Here is a 22,842-nt window from a genome sequence, read left to right as displayed (position 1 = left end):
CTTTTCACTTTCATGCATTGGAGAAGGAAATGGCAACCTACTCCAGTGTTCTTGCCTGGGTAATCTCAGGGACGAGGGAGCCTGGTAGGCTGCTGTCTATGGGGTCTCCCAGATGTAATTTTCAGGAAAGGTGAGGCGAAGCCTTAGTAGTTAAGCAGCATATTGGTGACTTTCCTTCATTTAGGAAGTGGTGCATTCAGCCTTCATTTTCCCACAACATAGATAACTCCGCTGCTGCTGTCTGGTACCCCGTTACACACTCTGCATTGTGGGGGGTCCTTGTCTCTCTCTCCCAGGGATGTTTTAATTCTATTTTTCCTTTCTTATAATTTTTCTTCCCTGCCTCCCCTCCTCTAATTGTACACAAGTATTTTTTGTTATCGTTACCGTTATCTCTTCAGTTATATAACTCCTTTTGTTCCTTTATTCTGAATGCAAGCCCTCAAGTCTGGAAATTGGGGGTTCTAAATAGGCATAAATCCCATCAGGTCATCTCAGATCAGAACTCTGGTCACACTGCTCATAAAACAAGATAAAAATAAACAAATGATTGTAAAAAAAAAACAAACAGTGTTCCTTTGCCCTGTGTCATCCCAGTCCTTTGGTTCCCCAAGTAACCCCAAAGCCTGGAGAGTTTACCTCTTTAGGGGCCTCTCCCATGTGCTTGTGGAGTGATAGCTCTTCCCTTGCAAGTTGGCCTGGGAGCCCTGAGCCCTCCCCACATCACCACTACCCGCTGCGCCCCAGCCTGAGAGCTGCGGGTGGAGTCACATCTCCCATGAGGCCAGCAGCCGTGGCACCTGTAGTGTGGTTCTGGAGCACACCCGCCATTCTTGTGGCAAGCTCCTGGCCACCAGGCAGGCTGGATTCCCTTCTGCCTGGAGGCCACGGGAACTGTGTCCCACTCAATCCATCAGGCCCCCTAGGAACAAGATGGGGAGTGCAGAATGCCTGAGAAGTTCTTCCGCAAGGAAGCCCACTCCCCGTGAATGTCCGGGAGACTCAAAACATCTGTACTGTTTCTATTTTGTCCCCAAAGACTCTGGGTACACCTCGTACTAATTAACTGTTCTGCCCTAACATCTTCAAGGAGAAAAATTAATTGACATTAGAGAGGGCTGCTTTGTTGTTTTTCTTTTTTTGAGAAGGAGAGTTTGGGATATCAGCTAAACAAATATCAGTTAAAACTTTTCTATGTTTGTTTGGAGAGACTCAGTAAAGTGAAATCCGAGTATGTCTTGGGTGAGTTTCAATAAGCAGACAGCCACTCTGACTAGCTCAGGCACTAAACAACTGTATCTCCTCCCACATCCATTTACTTGGACCCAGAGTTTATAGGGTAATGGCCTTAAATGCCTTTTTCACTTAGACTCATCGAGGCCAGCCAAGTCATCACATGGCACAACTAGCAGTATGCCTTCTTTGCCTCTAAAGCTTCTTGTTTCCAAGCTCCCTGGAGCTTTCTCCATCTGTTAATATACCACTGGATAGTCAAAGGAGGAAGTCCAGTGTTGATACATGACGTGGAGGGGTGCAGGTGTCCCCAAGGATGGTGGGAAATATGGGGTGCTGACTTTTCCAGCACGGCAGCCTGTAAAGAGTTCTTGAAGGGTCAAGTCAGTATTTCAGCACTGTGCAGGAGCCCTCAACCACGTGATTAATGACACTGGTACCATAGACCTTTCATTTTGCCTTTTCTTGTCCCAAACCTGTTTGAGGACTGTGTGGAGATACTGTTTATTGCACTGTCAAGGGCTGGGATGGTTGGAGAGCAGTCTGACCAAATCAACCCCCCTCTGAGCCAACAGCTCATGTGTCCAGTTAAATGTTCTATTTCTAATGAATGCTCACTTGTGAACTTGACTTTTCCAGAATGGACTTTGATGATGAAGATGGCGAAGGTCCCAGCAAGTTTTCAAGGTGAGTTTCCTTTATGTTCCCTAGATTTAAAGAAGCCCAAGTAGCCAGTTATCACCTTATTGGAATCTATAGGGGTTTGAATGTCTTTCGTCATTGAAAAAAACCATTGCCTGTTACATGGCATGGGAGGGGAGTTTGGGGGGAGAATGGATATGTGTATATGTATGGCTAAGTCCCTTCACTGTGCACCTAAAATTCACAACATTGTTAAACAGCTGTACTCCAATACAAAATAGTTTTAAAACCTTTAAAAAAAGAAGAAGAAAGCCATTGCCTGTAGCTTGACGGCCTTGTCCTTCATTCTGTTCTTATATTTGGCTCAGGGACAGGTAACTCTTAGCAAAACCTGCCATATCCCAGCCTAGATTTTCAAAAGTTAAGTATTAACAAGTGATTAACTCTGTTGGCTTTTTAAATTAAACAGACTGCTAGTTTTAATGGATCCCTTTTTAAAAGACAGGCCTAGCGTTCAAGTTTAGAAAAACAATCAAGATAAAGCCTCTTTTTCTACCATGGGAAATAAGGAGAAATATAAGAAACCTGGGTGGCCCTGTTCTGGATGCAGAAAACTGGACCTTAAGTTCCTAAGAGCTACGTCACTCGCTGGCCATGTGACAGCATCTCTAACTAGGCTCTCAGGGCTGTCTGGAGTGCAGACTGCCTTCCAGAAGGATGCTAGCCCTCGGGTGCTGTGACGGTAGGTGCATCACTTACATGAAGTGTGAGGCGTGCCCTGTCCCATGGCTCTTTATTATTATTATTATCTTGTTTTAAGTTATGGGAGAAAGTTTGACAATGTTGAGAAAAAGAGCAAAGATCATTCCATCAATCTTAGCAAACTTCCCATCTACATCAGTTTACTTATGGAAGGACCTACCGTGACATTCCTCCCCACTCCACCCCACCACCCCCTCCACTGCCCAAGAATTCCTAATTCTTGGTTGCTGATGAATTTGAAAACCTCCCCTGGGTGATGGGTACCTTTCTCTGGTGTGCACAGCCCACAGTTTGGACTGGCAGCCTCAGTTATTTTATAAAGTTTTTTAGGACTTCCCTGGTGGTCCTCAGTGATCAATGCAAAGAGATAGAGGAAAACAACAGAATGGGAAAGACTAGAGATCTCTTCAAGAAAATTAGAGATACCAAGGGAACATTTCATGCAAAGATGGGCTCGATAAAGGACAGAAATGGTATGGACCTAACAGAAGCAGAAGATATTAAGAAGAGGAGGCAAGAATACACAGAAGAACTGTACAAAAAAGATCTTCACGACCCAGATAATCACGACAGTGTGATCACTGACCTAGAGCCAGACATCCTGGAATGTGAAGTCCAGTGGGCCTTAGAAAGCATCACTACGAACAAAGCTAGTGGAGGTGATGGAATTCCAGTTGAGCTATTTTAAATCCTGAAAGATGATGCTGTGAAAGTGCTGCACTCAATATGCCAGCAAATTTGGAAAACTCAGCAGTGGCCACAGGACTGGAAAAGGTCAGTTTTCATTCCAATCCCAAAGAAAGGCAATGCCAAAGAATGCTCAAACTACCGCACAATTGTACTCATCTTACACGCTAGTAAAGTAATGCTCAAAATTCTCCAAGCCAGGCTTCAGCAATCCGTGAACCGTGAACTTCCAGATGTTCAAGCTGGTTTTAGAAAAGGCAGAGGAACCAGAGACCAAATTGCCAACATCCGCTGGATCACCAAAAAAGCAAGAGAGTTCCAGAAAAACATCTATTTCTGCTTTATTGACCATGCCAAAGCCTTTGACTGTGTAGATCACAATAAACTGTGAAAAATTCTGAAAGAGATGGGAATACCAGACCACCTGATCTGCCTCTTGAGAAATTTGTATTCAGGTCAGGAAGTAACAGTTAGAACTGGGCATGGAACATAAGACTGGTTCCAAATAGGAAAAGGAGTACGTCAAGGCTGTATATTGTCACCCTGCTTATTTAACTTATATGCAGAGTACATTATGAGAAACGCTGGGCTGGAAGAAGCACAAGCTGGAATCAAGATTGCCGGGAGAAATATTGATAACCTCAGATATGCAGATGACACCACCCTGATGGCAGAAAGTGAAGAGGAACTCAAAAGCCTCTTGATGAAAGTGAAAATGGAGAGTGAAAAAGTTGGCTTAAAGCTCAACATTCAGAAAACGAAGATCATGGCATCCCGTCCCATCACTTCATGGGAAATAGATGGGGAAACAGTGGAAACAGTGTCAGACTTTATTTTTTTTGGCTCCAAAATCACTGCAGATGGTGACTGCAGCCATGAAATGAAAAGATGCTTACTCCTTGGAAGGAAAGTTATGACCAACCTAGATAGCATATTGAAAAGCAGAGACATTACTTTGCCAACAAAGATCCGTCTAGTCAAGGCTATGGTTTTTCCTGTGGTCATGTATGGATGTGAGAGTTGGACTGTGAAGAAGGCTGAGTGCCGAAGAATTGATGCTTTTGAACTGTGGTGTTGGAGAAGATTCTTGAGAGTCCCTTGGATTGCAAGGAGATCCAACCAGTCCATTCTGAAGAAGATCAGCCCTGGGATTTCTTTGGAAGGAATGATGCTTAAGCTGAAACTCCACTACTTTGGCCACCTCATGCAAAGAGCTGACTCATTGGAAAAGACTGATGCTGGGAGGGATTGAGGGCAGGAGGAGAAGAGGACGCCAGAGGATGAGATGGCTGGATGGCATCACTGACTCGATGGACTTGAGTCTGAATGAACTCCGGGAGTTGGTGATGGACAGGGAGGCCTGGCGTGCTGCGATTCATGGGGTCGCAAAGAGTTGGACACAACTGAGCGACTGAACTGAACTGGTGGTCCAGTGGCTAAAACTTTGCCTTCCAATGCAAGGGGTGTGGGTTCGATCCCTGTTCAGGGAGCTAAGATCCCGCATGCCTCGTGGTCAAAAAACCAAAACATAAAACAGAAGCAGTATTAGCAATATTGTAACAGATTCAATAAAGGCTTTAAAAATGGCCCACATTAAAAAAAAAAAACAAAACTCTAAAAAAAAATGTTTAGAAGAATGACGTCTGTATTGAACTCTCTACCCATGACCTCCCCCAGTTTGCTCATTCCCTTGGAAGTTACTTTTGGTCGGGTTCCTTTTACCCGTATTATAGGTGTGAATTGAGCATCCTTTCCCCAAACCCAAGAGGAACAGGCATCTAGTTCCTATTTCTGGGCTTCCCTGAACTCTCCAGGTCCATTGGAAGTCTCAACCTTGATTCACTTTCCTCCCTGAGAACTCTTGAGTTCCACCCTCCACTCAGTTCTGGTGATACAGGAGCGAGGAAGTGGAACCCTCTTTGATCTCTGATGACCCTTCTAATCAAATCAAGACACAGGTTTCAACAACAAGAGCATGTATTATTTTCCCCTGGGTGCAGACAGAACCCAAGCTTGATGTCCACCTCTTTCTTAGGATACATGTGAATAGCAGGGAGCGCTGTGTTCCTGAAAGGAAGCTGACCTGGGAAATAAGGGCACATGTCACCCCAGCTTGATTTGCGCCTGCCTTACACAGCCTTCCTTTGTGAGGAAACAAAGCCTTGTGATTCCTCTGGATCAGAATTCCCCTAGAGATAACGTTCCATAGCGTGTTGACCTCAGGAAGCGACGGTTCCTGGGTCTCAGAACAGAAGGAGGAAGAGAGAGATGAGTGACATTTGCTTGATGGAAGATCAGTGTCAGTGATGAAATAACAGTGCAGGGACACAGAGAACTCATTGTGTGGGGTCCCACCAGGAAGAAACAGAAATCCTAGACTCTGCTGTAAGCCTGCCCTTGAGTCAGGTTGTACATAAGTCAGGGTTCAAACCTGGGCTTCTGTGAACCACATCCTTCCCCCTCCCCTCACATTAAAAATAAGAGGGAAAGATGGGGTGAGCTTACAACATATGCTGGTGCCCGTGGGAGCCTGGGGCCACTTCAGTCTGACGGCAGAAGGGTTGATGGACCCGTTGGCTGCTGGGGACATCTGAGCTGCTCCTAGCTGGGGAGACCACTGAGTTCACCCCTCCCTTTGCTTTGCCAGCTGCACTGGCCACCATCCAGAGGCAGGCCAGAGAGACTGCTGCAGGCTGTCTCCCTCGGCAGCAGGCATGGCATGCCTTGGGGCGGCTTCTGTTTCCTCCTCCTGTGTTCACAGTCAGCCAAGGGAGCCCTCAGGCCAGGTGTCAGAAGAGAGGGGCTGAGAGGCAGATGTCTCGCCAGCAGAGTTTGCTGTCTCAGAACCCAGCCAGCATGCTAGGCCATGGTTTGTGTCACCCTGAGCTACCCTGGTGGCTCAAATGGTAAAGATCCCCCCTGCAGTGCACAAGACGTAGGAGACAGAGGTTCGACCCCTGGATCCAGAAGATCCCAGGAGGGCACAGCAACCCACTCCAGTATTCTTGCCTGGAGAATCCCATGGACAGAGGAGCCTGGTGGGCTACAGTCCATAGGGTCGCAAAGAGTCGGACATGACTGTGCAAGTAACACTTTCACTTCTTTACATCACCCTGATGTGTGTGCAGCCAGCTTTCCCAGCTTCTCTTGAGGGTGGTCCCAAATTCAAATGTCCCACCTGCTATCAGACGTCGTGTCTCAATTTCAGATTTGGGGAATATGGTCACAGTCACATAGGAGGTACATTGTAGCCAATTAGGTTTGCTTCCTATATTCTCACAGCAGGTCTCAGATGTTAAGCTGCTTACAGATCACACAGATGTGCACACATGCATTTTTAAATAGATAAAAGAGGATTTATTTATATATGTGTGGATGTGCTAAGTCTCTTCAGTCATGTCTGACTGTTCGACCCCGTGGCTATAGCCCTTAAGGGATGGGATTCTCCAGGCAAGAATACTGGAGTGGGTTGCCATTTCCTCCCCCCAGGGGATCATCGCAACCCGGGGACTGAACCCATGTCTCTTGTCTCTTGTGTTGGCAGGTAGGTTCTTTACCACTAGCGCCACCTGGGAAGCCCTTATATATATATGTATATATCCCCTGCCTTAATCCAAAAAATACTGATGGTGGCTTAAAAAGGGATTGCAAAAAGTTTTTTAAAAGATTTATTTATTGTATTTGGCTGTGTTGGGTCTTCACTGCTGTGGGCAGGCTCTTCTAGTTGCAGCCAGCAGGGACTACTCTGTAGTTGTGACGCGTGGGCTTCTCACTGTGGTGGTTTCCCTTGTTGCCACCACCACAAGGGAAGGGCTTGTGGGCTCTACATGCAGGCTTCAGTAGTTGTGGTGCTTGGGTTTAGTTGCTCCGAGGCATGTGCGATCTTCCCAGACCAGGGACTGAACCCGTGTCCCCTCTGTTGGCAGGCGGATTCTTAACCACCAGGGCAACCCCAAGTAACTTTTTGAAAAATGTTCAAAGTCTTAAATATATTACTCTTCCCCTAGAGCTAGCTGCTTCCAAACTCAATATTTTTCATGCTTTCTCTCTATTGCTTGGTGACTATATTTGCTTCTCCTTTCTGCAGTTGTCGTCTTACAGCTGATTTTTGCTGATTTGTCAACAGATGTTTTAGTTTTGGTTTCACCAGTTCTGGAGGAACTGTGTAGGGGTACTCAACTGCTGGGCACATGTACACGCCTGTGCACACGCAAGGGTGCACACACGCAGTGCCAGGGCCAGAAATGCCCCGAGACTCGCTTCACCATCCCCAGGTCTCAGGCTTCCCTCCCACATGCAGTTGATGCTGCTCTGGGGGCTGTGACATGCAGGACAGGGCTCTGCTGACCAAGGTGCTCCCCTCCCCACACACAAAGTCAAGGGCAACCTGGGGGGCAGAAGCCGGTCTGCAGGGGCCAAGGAGTAGACTGGGGATGAGGAACTGAAGACCAGAGGGGACAGTTTATTGAGCAGTTTGTTGTTCAGTCACTCAGTGGCTTACGACTCTTTGTGACCCCATGCACTATAGCCTACCAGGCTCCTCTGTCCATAGGATTTCCCAGGCAAGTATACTAGAGTGGGTTGGCATTTCCTCCTCCAGGGGATCTTCCCGACCCAGGGATTGAACCTGGGTTTCCTGTGGCTCCTGCATCGGCAGGCAGATTCTTTACTGCTGAGCCACATGCATTGTGTAGTGGTCATTAAAACAGAAGAGTGGACACATGAAATAGAGATATTCTTAAATGTTGGGTTTATTTTTTTTTTAATTTTTGGCCATGCTGGGTCTTCCTTGTGGTGCTCAGGCTTCTCTAGTTGTGTCACATGGGCTTTAGTTGCCCACATGGCATGTGGGATCTTAGTTCCCTGACCAGGGCTCAAACCCCAGGCCTCTGCAGTGGAAGGCGGATTCTCAACCACTGGACCACCAGGGAAGTCTCTAGATTTGGAGTTTACATCTTAGGAACACCCAAGTGCTCACTCCCAAACTTTTCATTTTTGTTGCTATGTGCTATCACCCTGATTTTTTGCTGAGTTCTCACTCATTCTGCATCCTTTCTCAGGAGACTCAGAAGGTCTTGGAAGTTCTCATACCTGTTGCTCTGAATTCAGCTATAGTGCATGGGGCTGTCTACAAACCTGGAATCAAAAGACCTGGATGGGTTTTATTAGCCTCTCTTCCACCCCTTCCTTCACCCTTCACCTTTTGAGGACCGTCTCTGACCTTCCTGGGGTTCCACCTTTAATCTGTATGACTTTCAAATGTTCCCTCGGACATGGTCGAACCCAGTTGCATTAGCTCATAAGGAGTCGTGATATTTTGTAGGGTTTCGCCAGTCAACTGCTAACATTATCTAATAGTAAAGCTAACCACGATAGGAAGGTTTCCACAGAATTTTTTCCTTTTTTATCACACCCATTTTTACATTTTCCTCTTGGTTTTGTGCAGTATTTATGCTTGTGGACATTTTTTTTCCCCTGTCTCTCTGGGTTGTGATGGTATTTTCATCTTTCCTCCTGAATTCATCACCCTGTTTTATTTAGAGCTCTGACCATCAAAACCCCATTGATAAGGGGGAAACATGCAATGTGGATGTGTCCTTCATTTCCTTCCTGGCAGAAAAAAGAACAAGATTGTCATTTCACAGAATTCTCAGCGTGCGTCTTAGCTTAGAGAGCCAGGCGTTTTGTTTCAAGGTGGAGGATGTTCAGAGTACTTCTGATGCAGAGAGGACGGCCAGGAGGGAGCAAGGATTACCCTCATCTCATCAGTCACCTTGTGGGGGACACCTTGACTTGGCCATGTAGATTCTGTTTAGAGTAAGGAGAATTTCAGCTGAGCCTTCTGACATTGCCGAATAAACACCCAAATGAGCACTCTCAGCCTTTCCAGATGCTCTCCCTGCCTCGACAGCCTTTGTTCCCTTTTTTTTTTTAACTGTGATTTTTTATTTTTTTTTTTTAATTGGAATATAGTTGCTGTACAATGTTGTGTTAGTTTCTGCTGTACAGCAAAGTGAGTCACTATACATCTATCCCTTCTTTTTTGGATTTCCTTCCCATTTCAGTCACCACAGAGCACTGAGTAGGGGTCCCTGAGCTATGCAGTAGGTTCTCATTAGTTATCTGTTTTATACACAGTATCAATAGTGTATATGTGTCAATCCCAATTTCCCAGTTCATCCCACTCCCCTCCTCCCTTGGTAATTAACAAACTTGGTAAGTTTTTCTCTGCATCTGTGACTTGAATTCTGCTTTGCAAGTAAGTTCATCTCTACCATTTTCCTAGATTTCACTTGTAAGCAATATTAGAGAACCTGCCTGTCAATGCAGGAGATGTAAGAGATGTGGGTTTGATCTCCGGGTTGGGACAATCCCCTGGAGGAGGGCACGGCAGCCCACTCCAGCATTCTTGCCTGGAGAATCCCCGTGGACAGAGGAGCCTGGCTGGCTGCAGTCCATATGGTCACAAAGAATTGAACATGACTGAATGACTTTGCAAGCACATACAATATTTGTTTTTTTCTTTCTGATTCTCTTCACTCTGTATGACAATCTCTAGGTCCATCCATGTCTCTGCAAATAGTACAGTTCTATTCCTTTTTATGGCTGAGTAGTATTTCATTGTATGTATGTACTACATCTTCTTTATTCATTCCTCTGTTGATGGACATTTAGGTTGCTTCCATGTCCTGGCTATTGTAAATAGTGTTGCAATGAACATCAGGGTGCATATGTCCTTCAGAATTATGGTTTTCTCCAGGTATATGTCCAGGAGCGGTAATACTGGGTCATATAGCAGCTCTGTTGTTAGTTTTTTAAGGAACCTCCACACTGTTCTCCATAGTGGCTTTGTCAGGCTTAGTTCTTATGAACCAGAGAAGTCTGGCAGAGAACTTGGGTGTAGTTCTCTGAGGAACAGTGTAGCCTGTGAGGAACCAAAGTACCAGGGGAGATAGCCTGAGACAGTCTTGCCGTTTTGGTGGGTTGGAGCTGAGATTAGGGCTGGAAGCTGTGGGATTAATGCTGTGTCGAGTGGAGACAGTCCTCTGCCATCAGGCCTGTCTGAATCAGTGACCTCTTCCTAGCTGTTTGACTCTCATGTCATCCAGCTTCAATTCTGATGTCCTTCTCTCCTTGTTCAGTGACCCCAGCTCCTTCTGTTCTCCTGCAGAGGTTAACCTTGATGTGAAGTGACCCACGTCTCCTGCACTGCAGGAGGATTCTTTACCCGCTGAGCCACTGGGGAAGCCAACAGTCCTGGATGACCCCAGGCTTTGTGGGGAAGAGGGGATCGTTTCTGGAGGCATAAGTAGCCCCAAGCTGTGTCTGTAGAAGCTACCAGGCTTCTCTTCCCCATCGAGCCTTAAGTGTCTCTGCCTGTTTGTCTCCCCGGTGTTCCAGCTCTGACTCTGGGACCAGACAACGCTCTGCTGGGGAGCTGAGTTCAAGTCCTGGTAAATCAGTCCCACTCTGAGCCCCAGGGTCATCCTACACAAAGGACATTCCTGAAGATAGTGTGGGATGGACTTGGATCCCATGCTCTGGTTTCCCTTCGCAGACCTGCGGGCCCTGAGTTGGCAGAGAAGCGCGAGGCAGCATGCAGCCACAGCTCCTCCTCCTTGCCCTTGGCATCTGCAGCCATGTTCCTGGGCCAGGCGGTTGGTCCTCTGGTCCCAGCAGAGGGGTCACGGCTGATGCTGTGCTGTGTCCCCAGCGGTCACTGCTACCGGGCCCCCGCCCTGGCGCCCACGTGCAGAGGGGCTCATTGCTGTATCGATGCTGCATGTGGGGCCCACGGAACTCAGATGCTAAGTACACAGGCTGCCCCTGCAACTCCTCCAAACAGATCCCCATCGCTCCGCACCCTGTGGAGGAGGTGGCTTTGGTCCTGGAGACACTTCCTTCTGTTTTCACAAGATGGCATTGTTCCTGTTTCTTGCCTCCGTGATCCTTCAAAATAAAACCATATATATACATATTTTACATATATTTTAATAGATTCAGTAGCTACACTCACTTGTTTATCAGAGCTTGTTGCTAGGTAATTTGCAGCTCTTCCTCATTTTGACCTTCTGTTGGTAACTCTTTCAGTCTCATTTCATGAAGTAGAGCCTTTTCTGCACTAGCCAATCGATACTGTTTTAAACAGTTGTCCTCATGTCTCCTTCAAGCACCTGTTCTCATGAGTTGGGTTGAATCAGCGTGGTGACGAAATTGCTTTAGATCCATTTTAAGAACTTCACAAAGACTCTTGTTCTCAGATGTTTTACAAAACAAGTTGGTCTGTGGGTCTTTTGGAAATGGGATCAGAAGTAGGCATGCCCTAGTCCTGCCTTGGGGTGGTCTCTGTGGTAACTAGCAGGAAGCGGGGAGGGAAGGGGCTTGGACTCTACCCTGCATATTTGGGGCATGCCTGAAGGAATGGAGAGGAAGGTCTGGGTCTGCGTTTTTGGGAATATCCACAGGATCACAGCACACAGACTGAACTGAGAGCCTGTCTGCTCCTGCCCAAAGGCTTCACTCCAATTCCAGCCCGTTCTTTGACCCCACTGATGCTCTTCCCATAGTGCACCCCCTTTACCTGCTGCCAGGCCAGGGCCAACTGCCTCTCAGCTCCTCCCGCACCCTCTCAGCCCCTGTGGCCCCCAGGACCACCTCCTCCTCTCCTCCCTTACTCTCTCCTGTGGGCTTTACTTTCCATGTGCCTCTCAGAGCATTTGATCACGCCTGCCTTCATTTCCACTCTTCAAGGTGATGTTTTACTGTCCTGAGCAAACACTTCGCTCCTTTAGGACGGGAGCGGGACATTCCTTGGTCCGTTTGGCCCGTCCTCTCTGGGCACCTGGCTCAGTGCTTTCCATACAGAGGTGCTCACCAGGCCCACCCAAGTCCACTCACTTCAGGCTTTTATTTTTTTAAATATTTATTTACTCATATTTATTTATTTGGCTGCATGGAGTTTTGGTAGTGGCACACAGGATTTTTAGCTGAGGCATGTGGGCTCTAGTTCCCCGACCAGGGATGAAACCTGGGCCCCCAACACTGGGGGCCGAGTCTTAGTGCCGAGGGATGGAACCTGGGCCCCCAACATTGGGAGTGCCAAGTTTTAGTCACTGGACCACCGGGGAAATTCCGTCACCACAGTCTCACTCCCCTCATTTTGTTTGTATGTTCATGTGAGACCTGCCCACAATCAGGCCCACTTGGCATCTGCTCCTGGCCTGGAGGGCAGGGTGTGCAAAGTCCTGTGAATACAAGCAGTGTGTGAGGCAGCCTTGCCCAGGGCTCTTCCTTTCTTGCTGTCACTGCCACCCTCAGCCTATGAGCACCAATGAAACCCTAAATCCCACCAGAGACGTGTGCTGTGTTTTTAGACAATTCTTTTACCCCACGTGACAGCTTTGTCTCCGTGTCATGGAACTGGATTGGCTGTTACTCCCTGTCAAGCCTAGAGGTGATCATTTCGAGACAGAAACACTTTCCTGTCCCTTCTGTTCGTTTTTTATCTTAAGCACGTCACTGAGTGTCACTTTCAGAATTCCTGGCAGTGCTGGGATTTTTTGGCTCTGTTGTTAGAGAGCAGGTATGCATATTCTGTTACTAGGCTGTGGAAAATGTGCTGCTGTTAGAGCAGGGGCTTGTTCACAACGTGATGGGATGTGGGTCTGTGGCGTGGCTGTCTGCTTAGGGATGCCAGGAATGGCGAGGAGGCTAGACGTGTTTCTCATTGTGGGTCAAGGTAAACCATTTGTTTCAAGTCGGTGATAACTATTACATTCAATGTGTGGATATTCGTGCAAGCCTAGCATTCGTGGGTGCACTTGGAAAGCGTGTTTGGTTCACTTTGGACGCCTGAAGGGTCATGTCTTCATTCTTTATGCTTATTAAAAAGTACTAATACCTAGGTACATGCAAGCAGTGGAAGCTTTGAAGACATGTTTAGAGATGAGACTGAGGTATCTGTGGAAGTCTGTTCCCACCCCATGCCCTGAGACAGCTTGCTAAGGTGTCCAGAAGCTGCTCTAAGATGTGTTCAAAGCATGGAGGTTCCTTAAAAAAAGTAAAAATAGAACTGCCATATGACCCAGCACTCCCACTACTAGGCATGTACCCAGAGAAAACCATAATTCAAAAAGACATACACTCCCCAGTGTTCATTGCAGCATTATTTGCAATAGCCAGGACATGGAAGCAAGCTAGATGTCCATTCACAGAGGAATGGATAAAGAAGATTGGTACATATATACAGTGGGATATTACTTAGTCATAAAAAGGAACAAAATTGGGTCATTTATCCACAGAGATGTGGATGGATCTAGCCTGTATACAGAGTGATGTCAGAAAAACAAATATGTATGGATGGAATGTATATTAACACATGTATGTGGAATCTAGAAAAATGGTACAGATGAGCCTATTTGCAGGGCAGGAATAGAGATGCAAACAGAGAATGGATATGCGGGGAGGTGGGACGAACTGAGAGAGTAGGATTGACATATACGCACTACATGTGTAAACAGATAGCTAGTGGGAAGCTGCTGTATAGCACGGGGAGCTCAGCTCAGTGCTCTGTGATTACCTAGAGGGGTGGGATGGGGATGGGTTGGGAGGGAGGTCCAAGAAGGAGGGGCATATGTATACATATGGCTGATTCAGGTGGTTGTACAGCAGAAACTAACACAACATTGTAAAGCAGCTATATACCCCACCGACACACTCACATAAGGCACTGAGTGAGCCATCACCAGTTCGTCTTTTGGTGACTTGGTGTTAGGGATGTGCCGTTTTACCCCGTTAGACAGTAAGCCCTGGTCTGATCCGTCTCTCTTCCCCCACCCTGATCTTGTGCTTTCGGGAAGAGAGAACCACAGTGAGATCGAGAGGCGGCGGCGGAACAAGATGACTCAGTACATCACGGAGCTCTCGGACATGGTTCCCACGTGCAGTGCACTGGCCCGGAAGCCTGACAAGCTCACCATCCTGCGCATGGCCGTCTCTCACATGAAGTCCATGCGGGGCACCGGGAACAAGTCCACGGACGGTGCCTACAAGCCTTCGTTCCTGACGGAACAGGTACCTGTTCACTCCTCGTCTGTGCTCCTTGCTCCCCTGGTAACCACATTCCTGGGAGGGCAGAGAGTGGCGAGAATGACAGCGTCACCAAGATGAGATAAACTGCGTGGGGTGAAAGGCTGAGGTGGGGACAAAAGCAGGCAATTTTATTCCTACACTTCACTAGGGAACTCTCTTCTGGGGACTGTCTTTCTGATTTTGCATCCTCTGCTTTTTTTCCCCCACCATGTACCTTAATAAGACAGGCTTCCCTGATGGCTCAGTGGTAAAGAACCTGCCTGCCAGTGCAGGAGATGCAGGTTTGATCCCTCGGTTGGGAAGATCCCCTGGAAGAGGAAATGGCTACCCACTCCAGTATTCTTACCTGAAGAATCCCATGGTCAGTGGAGCCTGGCTGGCTACAGTCCATGGGATCGCAAAAGAGTCAGACACGACTGAGTGACTGAACAACAACCACCTTAATAAGACATCACTCAAAGCAAAAAGAGATATTGTGCTTAGCACATGCTAACCCAGGAAAAAGCCAGCAAACCCAGTTCTGTGCTAGACTAGCAGTGACGGTCGTCATCATGAGGAAAGTTTTGGTAGATGTCGCAGCAATCATAGTGACAAGGACTTAACAGCCAGCACGTAGCCGGCCTCTGCCCTGAGCCCAGTTGAAGTCATGTCCTTTCTGTGCAGGATTTCATTGAATCCTTATTCTGGCTCAAGGAGGAAGCTGCTGTTATTCATCCCCGCTTTAGAGATGAAGAAGTGGAGGCTTTGAAAGTGTTTACTGCTCAGTGCAGACCAAGAGGTGACACAGGGTGGTCAGACCCCAGAACCATGTATTTTAACAGCTATCCTGGTCTTTGCAGAGTTGGGAACAGTGAACCCGAGAGGTGGTCTGTGGGAAGAATTGATCTATTGTAATTTGACCATTCCACATCCTGGAAGGCCTGTGTTCTGGGTCCTTGTTCTTCCCTGTGCTGGTCAGATACTGTCAGCTTGTATTCGCTCATCTGTAGATAAACATGAGCTTTCTGCCTTCCTGACCCTGAGGGCTTCTGCAGGATAAAGGGGACAGTGGACTTGGTGCCGGCAGGGGGACAGGGAAGTGATGTGTTGTCAGGCACACGGGCAGGAAGAAGTGTTCAGGCTCGTCAGGGGCTGCCCGGGACAGAGTCAGCGCTGGCCTGCTGGGAGGGAGCCCCACATGTGCATAGAAAGAGAGCAGAGGAAGGGGTTCCACATGGGGAGACTTGAGAAACCGGTGAGAACAGAGCCTTGAAGGAAGGGGTGAGAAGATGTGTCCAGAGACAGAATCGTGTGTTTTGCTGGAGTGAGGAATCTAAGCATTAGGTTTAGAAAAAGAGCAAGGAAAGAGGAGCTCACATGAATTCCTGTGTGGCAGACTTTTTAGCAAGGGTTTTTTGTCATCCCAGTGCCCATATGCTCTTCATCTCAAGGTTTGAAGAGCTGTGGCAGTGGGGTGACCTTCGCTGGGAGCCATGGAACACGGTAGTCCAGGGCAGAATGCCCAACCCATTTCCACCTCTGTAAAAGGGTTAAGGTTAACACAGCAATGGCTCCCACCTGGCAGGGTTGTGGAGACAGGTAAGGGAGGAGGCAGAGTAGAGTGTTTAACACGGGGCTGGAGTGGAATGAAAGATGACTAGCTGGTGGATAGTGTGAAAGTAGTGTTAATCGTTTAGTCATGTCGGACTCTCTGTGACCCCGTGGACTATAGCCTGCCAGACTCCTCTGTCCATGGAATTCTCCAGGAAAGGATACTGGAGTGGGTTGCCTTGCTCTCCTCCAGGGGATCTTCTCCACCCAGAGATTGAACCCAGGGTCTCCTGCATTGGCAGGCGGGTTCTTTACCATCTGAACCACCAGGGAAGCCTAGCTGGCAGGTAAGCAGACAGAAATGCATTATGCACGTCCTAACCGCTGGGGTTAGTAAAAGGCTTTTCCTCTACATTTCTTTAATCCTTATAAAAACCCTGTTGGGGTCCCTATTTGACATTAATTTCTTTAAGTGACTGGGGATTAGAAACATGGGGGGACTTTCCTGGTGGTCCAGTGGCTAAAGGCTCTGTGCTCCCAATGCAGGGGGCCCAGATTTGATCCCCGGTCAGGGAGCTAGATCCTGCATGCCCTAACTAAGAGTCTGCATGCTACAAGTGAAGATCCCACATGCCACAACTCAGACCTGATGCAGCCAAATTAATAAATATATTTTTAAAATGCTTTTTAAAAAAGAAAGAAAATGGAGAAAAGAGAGAAGGCAGTTATGCAAGTCACATGCATCCTCTCCCCCCATTCATCTCTCCGTTCCTTGGTAGGCTGTTAATAATGACAACAGCCACATATGTTAAGTACCTACTGTTCGCCAAGCCCTTACTAAGTCCTTCACATTCAAGATCTCATTTAACCTCACAAAATCTTTCCCCCTACCCCAAGAAAAAAGCATGGAAAAAAAAAAAAAAAAAAAACAGCCAGAAGCCAAAGATACTACATCCAGAGCCCAGACTTGCACAGTGAAGTGGAAGAGCTGGAGTTGGTGGTCTCCTTTGACTCCACCGTCTGCGCTTTGAGACCTTCCTGTTGGCTTAACAAAGAGAGGGGCAAGACTGCTTCTGGATTCAGGGCACAGGACCTTGGTCATGAGTGGGGTGCTCCCAGAAGATGAAAACCAGAGGGGAGGGTGTAGAAAGAGGGGCCCGTGAGGAGGGTGAGCTCTGGCCTATAAGCCCTTCCCACAGTCCCTAAAAAGGGCTGAAACTGTGAAAACATAAATGGAGTCAACTTGTCCACTTCCTCTCCTTTGGAGACAGAATTCTCTACTTTCCCAGACAACCTGTTTTATGTGTTACCGTCCTTCCTGTTGGGAAGACCATCTCAACACTGAAAATAAAACTGCTGACCCAGTCTTCTGAACTAAGTCATCATCAAGAGGGATGGCACAGCGGAAGTGCGAAACAAGACAAAGGGGGAAAATAAACGTTTCTTTAAAAAATGATTGTATAGCCCGCTTCCGCACCCAATTCCCAGGCAAAGGATGTTAGAGTTCTGACTCAGCCGAGGGCTCGGAGACCTCCCTGGGTTCTGCTCACCAGCTGACTCACGTTTCCTAGTCTTTGAGCTTTTGGGCGCCCTCAGGTCGGACGCCAAGGGCGGGGCCGGGTGCTCCAGGCTCCACACAGGTGGCCCTTACTCTGTTACAGCAGGGCTTCCAGTTTTTGTTGTTGTTGTTTAGTCACCCAGTTGTTTCCAACTCTTTGTGACCCTATGGACTCCTCTGTGTCTGCCAGGCTCCTCTGTCCTTGGGGATTGTCCAGGCAGGAATACCAGAGCTGGTTGCCATTTCCTACTCCAGGGGATCTTCCCAACCCAGGGATCGAACCCGAGTCTCCTGCTTTGGCAGATGGATTCTTTACCACTTGAGCCACCAGGAAAGCCCACCTGCAATTACACGGAAGCAAGGAATTTGGGGCTTCCCAGGTGGCTCAGTGGTGAAGAATCCGCCTGCCAATGCAGGAGATGTTAGAGCTGTGGGTTCAGTCTGTGGACAGTCCATGGACAGAGGAGGCTGGCGGGCTACAATCCATGGGGTCACAAAAGAGCCAGACACAATTTAGCGACTAAACAACAAAACAGCAAAGAATTCCCAGCAAGAATTGTTTGCCAACCGCTGACCAGAAGAATCCCTTTTTTCTTTGGGGCCTGAGCAGTGTGTGAGGCGGATGGAGAGCTGGCTGTGGACTCTGGCACACGTGGAAGAGTTGGTCCCCAAGTCCTGCAGGGACGGCGCCCCTTGCATTCAGCAGGAAAGGGCCCCTGAGCCTGACATGAGACTGACAGGGGAGACAGCTGCCCCTGGGCTGCCTGCAGGCACTGCAAAGAAAAGGCATCTCATTTGAACAAAGTTGATCTTGCCCACTCTGCATCCCTCTCGGGATGTTGAGGGCTTCCTGCCGCCCATTCATCCATCCTTCCTGCCGGCACCAACAGTCATGAGCCTGTGAGTCAGTGTGACTCCAGGGCTGGCACAGTTAAACTCTCTTCTCACCGCCAAGGGACACGGACAATGTTGGTATCCCTGCCACCTCCTGGGATTACCCTGGGACTCTGTTGAGATGTCAGCTGTCACAGAGTTCTGGGAGTTTGACAGACGATGTAAAGTGAGGCCCTCATATCCACTGCCAGCATTCAGCTCAGAAAGGAAGAGAAGAGGAGTGGGAGCACTAGCAGCATGGCAGGCGGTGGCTGGGGAGACGCCTGCTGCCTTTCCTTCTCTCTTCCCACTTTCTCGTGGTCCTCCCCTCCCTTCCCGGACCATCGTGTGCTCCAGTGACATGACTGCAGTTTGAAAATGTAGGAGAGGCCGTTCACACCTCTGTGACCCAATACTTTCTGATTCCACTGGGCTGGGAATTTCCTCTTTCCTTAAGCGAGAGCAAGTTGAGGGACTTCCTTGGTGGTCCAGTGATGAAGACTTTGCCTTCTAATGCAGGGGGTGCGAGTTTGATCCCTGGGCAGGGAGCTAAGATGCCACATGCCTCATGGCCAAATAAAAGCATATTTTAACAAATTCAGTGAAGACTTTAAAAATGATCCACATTTAAAAAAAATCATAAAAAAGAGGACTAAAGACAGTTAACTGTGTTTGGAGCAGCTGTATCTTAGGGCTTAGTATGAGCTTTCTGAACTTCTTTTAAAAAAATAACTTATTCATTTATTTTTGGCTACACTGGGTCTTCATTGCTGAGTGGACTTTCTCTAGTTGTGAACAGCAGGGAGTACTCTTCCTTGTGGTGTGGGGGCTTCTCATTGCAGTGGCTTCTCTTGTTAATGGAGCACAGACTCTAGGTGCATGGGCTTCAGAGTTATGGTGCACAAACTTAGTTGCTCCTTGGCACATGAAAACCTTCCTGGGCCAGGGATTGAACCCGTGTCCCCTGCATTGGCAGGCAGATTCTTATCCTCCGTACCACCAGGGAAGTCTGCTTTGTGCACTTTTAAAGCTCATTTTCCGGGAAAAAAAAAAGAGTTCCTAAAAGCATTTGTGTATCATAATGAGCTTCTGAATGAAAATTGAAGGTTGCTAATAAGACTGTTTACCTGACCTGGGTTTGTCCATGTCAGGTCCTCATCGTGATCTTCTCTTCCCAGGAACTGAAGCATCTCATCCTTGAAGCGGCTGACGGGTTTCTGTTTGTAGTGGCAGCTGAGACGGGCAGAGTGATTTACGTGTCCGACTCTGTCACCCCTGTGCTGAATCAACCCCAGTCAGAGTGGTTCGGGAGCACCCTCTATGAGCAGGTACATCCTGACGACGTGGAGAAGCTGAGAGAGCAGCTGTGCACCTCAGAAAACTCAATGACAGGTCAGTGTCGCTCAAGTTTTCTCCCTAGAGAAAATCTTCTTTCCTTAAACATACCAAGGAATAACACTGGAACAAATATATTACATATGTAAAATATTTTACATATTACATATGTAAAATAGATAGCCTGTGGGAGTTTGATGATGACGAAGGGTGCCCAAAGCCAGTGCTCTGTGACAACCTGGAGGAATGGGGTGGGGAGGGAGGTGGGGGGGCACAGAATAGTAGGGGACACATGTATGTCTACAGTCAATTCACCCTGATGTATGGCAGAAGCTATCACAATACTGTAAAGTAGTTATCGTCCAGTTAAAATAAGTAAATTTTAAAAGTACTGGGAAGTTTGAGGTCAGAAAAAGTTGCCTACAGGTGAAGAAAATGTTTGACTGCTTTCATAAAGGGTTTGACTTGTTTAATAGTTTCATTTATCCTGTAACATGTTAAAAACTCATTTCTTTTTTTTAAATTTTATTTTATTTTTAAACTTTACATAATTGTATTAGTTTTGCCAAATATCAAAATGAATCCACCACAGGTATACATGTGTTAACGCATGATTTTTTCCTATATTTTACCTCCAATTATGGGATGTTGCCACTAGGAGGCATTGTTTACACATTAGCCACAACCCACAAGTGTGTGATTATTTATGAACCTAATCATAGGTGTTGATTTTCCAGGCCTTACTTATGGGAAGTGAAATTTCTTATTGAGACATTTAAAATACAGTTAGCTCTGCTATACCACAAAATAACATGTTATAAAAATCACTGCAAGAAACAAAATCATGAAATAAAAACCAGAGGGCTTGGGAGGGGAAAGTGGGCTAGATTTTTAGATAAGAACAAAACTAGGAACCTAATAAAAATGGGAGCATTGCTTGACACATTAAGTGGCTAAGAAATTTATGGCACTTGACCTTGAAACCTGACTTGAAGCTGACTTGTTTAAGTGAGCCTCAGAACTTGGGTGTTGGTGTGAAAGTGGTCCAAGGATCATTGTGTGAAATCAGGCAGAAATCAAGAGCTGTAACACAGCATGTGGATAGTTGTGGCTCATAACACACGTGGTAAATCAGGGCAGCTGCTGTGTGCCAGAGTGTGTACATTTTGTGAATTCCGGTGTGGCTCTATTCAGCTGGGTGCAGTTTCTGTGTTCATGTAGTCCTTCTTACAGATAAAATCAAGCATAAGCAAACACAGAATTCACATTCTGATCAAATTGTCACCCAATGTATCAGTGAATTGCATTTTTAATTATTTTGTTTATTTATTGGGCTGTGTTGTGTCTTGGTTGCAGCATGTAGGTTCTTTGTCGTGTCATGCGGAATCTTCCGTTGCAGTGCACAGACTCTCTAGTTGTGGCTTGAAGGCTCAACAGTTGCAGCACATGAGCTTAGTTGCTCTTTGGCCTGTGGGGTTTCAATTCCCCGACTAGGGAATGAACCTGTGTCCCCCTGCATTGCAAGGCGGACTCTTCACTGCTGGACCACCTGGGAAGTCCCAAGATTTGCTTTTTCAAAAAAGCATTATAGGAGAGCTGAGTATACCATGATAGGGCTTCCCTGGTGGCTCAGACAGTAAAGAATCTGCCTGTAATGCAGGAGACCCAGGTTTGATCCCTGGGTCTAGAAGATTCTCTGGAGAAGAGAATGGCCACCCACTCCAGTATTCTTGCCTGGAGAATTCCATGGACAGCGGAGCCTGGGGGGCTCTAGTCCATGAGGTTGCAAAGAGTCGGATGTGGTTGAGCAACACTTTCTACCATGATCCCTATGTTCCGCTTTATGACAGATCTGTTTGTGCAGCGTGTTCCTCCTACCAACACCAAGAGCCACTGGAGTCTCATTTTCTTCTGAGTCTGCCTAAAGTACCTCTTCAATGCTCGGCACACAGTAGGTGTTCAGCAGAAGCCTGGTGAGCAGTGAGGCAGTGCTTTTATATTGTAGTTTCATGCATTGGAGAAGGAAATGGCAACCCACTCCAGTGTTCTCGCCTGGAGAATCCCAGGGACGGGGGAGCCTGTTGGGCTGCCGTCTATGGGGTTGCACAGAGTCAGACAAGACTGACGCGACTTAGCAGCAGCAACAGCAGCAGTCTGCTAGGGTTGACATAACAAAATGCCACACACTGGGTGGCTTAAACCACTGTCATTTATTTTCTCACAGTTTTGGAGGCTGGAAGTCCAAGATCAAGGTGTTGACAGGTTTGGTTTCTGGTAAGAGCTCTCTCTTGGGCTGCAGACAGCCACCTTTTCGCTCTGTGTTAGGGTTAGTTTCTCAGTTAAGTCTGACTCTCTGCAGCCCTATGGCCTAGAGCCCACCAGGCTCCTCTGTCTATGAGATTCTCCAGTGAGAATACTGGAGTGGGTTGCCATTCCCTTCTCCAAGGGATCTTCCCAACCCAAGGATCAAACCTGGGTCTCTTGCATTGCAGGTGGGTTTTTTACCGTCAGAGCCACCGGGGAAGCCCCTCTCTCCAAAGGGCCCAAATCTCTGGATAGGAGTCCCATGTCCAGTCTTCTCACCACTCAAGATGAGCTGGGTCTATACCATACTACCAAACTATACCCCAATAAAATTAATTTTTAAAATGTTTTTAAAAAATGACAGGAGTACTGCTGTTTCTGAACAATAATAGTAATTTTCTCAGTGTTGGTTATCAATGACACACACAAAGGAGGAAGGTAATGAAGGATTAAGGTATGTGGACAGTGTCTACGATGTGCAGGGATGAGCTCTCCGTATGTGTAAAACAACGGTGCTGAAACAAACTCAGAGAAAGACATGGTCTGCCATTGCACAGCTGGGGCTGAACGAGAGAACTCCCTACAGACATCGTAGGGGACACGCCTTGGGAAGTTAACGATCTTGGAAGGGATGTGAAAGGGAGAATACATCAGCCAGGAAGTGTTGGTTTGACAGCTGAAATCACCTTCCCTGAAAAGAGCGGTCTTTTTTTCCCCCGACTCCAGTATGTGAACACAGGATGTGGCTTTATGAAAGCAGTCAGGAGACCCAGCTGTGGTAGTCAGTGGGTGGGGGAAGTGATGGTCAAAGGCAGGTCAGTTTCCGG

General features: G+C 47.4%; 1 protein-coding gene across 9 annotated transcripts in view; it reads left to right on the top strand.

The window, feature by feature from the left end:
- Positions 1-22,842, top strand: part of ARNT2 (aryl hydrocarbon receptor nuclear translocator 2) — a 204,584-nt gene that overhangs the window by 56,394 nt on the left and 125,348 nt on the right. For all 9 annotated transcript variants that reach the window (XM_086364221.1, XM_086364222.1, XM_086364225.1 and 6 more), the window contains exons 3-5: positions 1,873-1,920; positions 14,184-14,397; positions 19,555-19,768. In XM_086364221.1, the coding sequence (XP_086220347.1) occupies positions 1,873-1,920; positions 14,184-14,397; positions 19,555-19,768 (476 nt within the window). The remainder of the gene's footprint in view (positions 1-1,872; positions 1,921-14,183; positions 14,398-19,554; positions 19,769-22,842) is intronic.

Source organism: Bos grunniens, chromosome 21 (assembly GCF_055505025.1).
Source record: "Bos grunniens cultivar Pamir isolate PY7600 chromosome 21, Bosgru_T2T1.0, whole genome shotgun sequence".
Classification (NCBI taxonomy): Eukaryota; Metazoa; Chordata; class Mammalia; order Artiodactyla; family Bovidae; genus Bos; species Bos grunniens.
The sequence above is the reverse complement of the archived record's forward strand: the minus strand, read 5'-3'. Positions and strand labels throughout refer to the sequence as shown.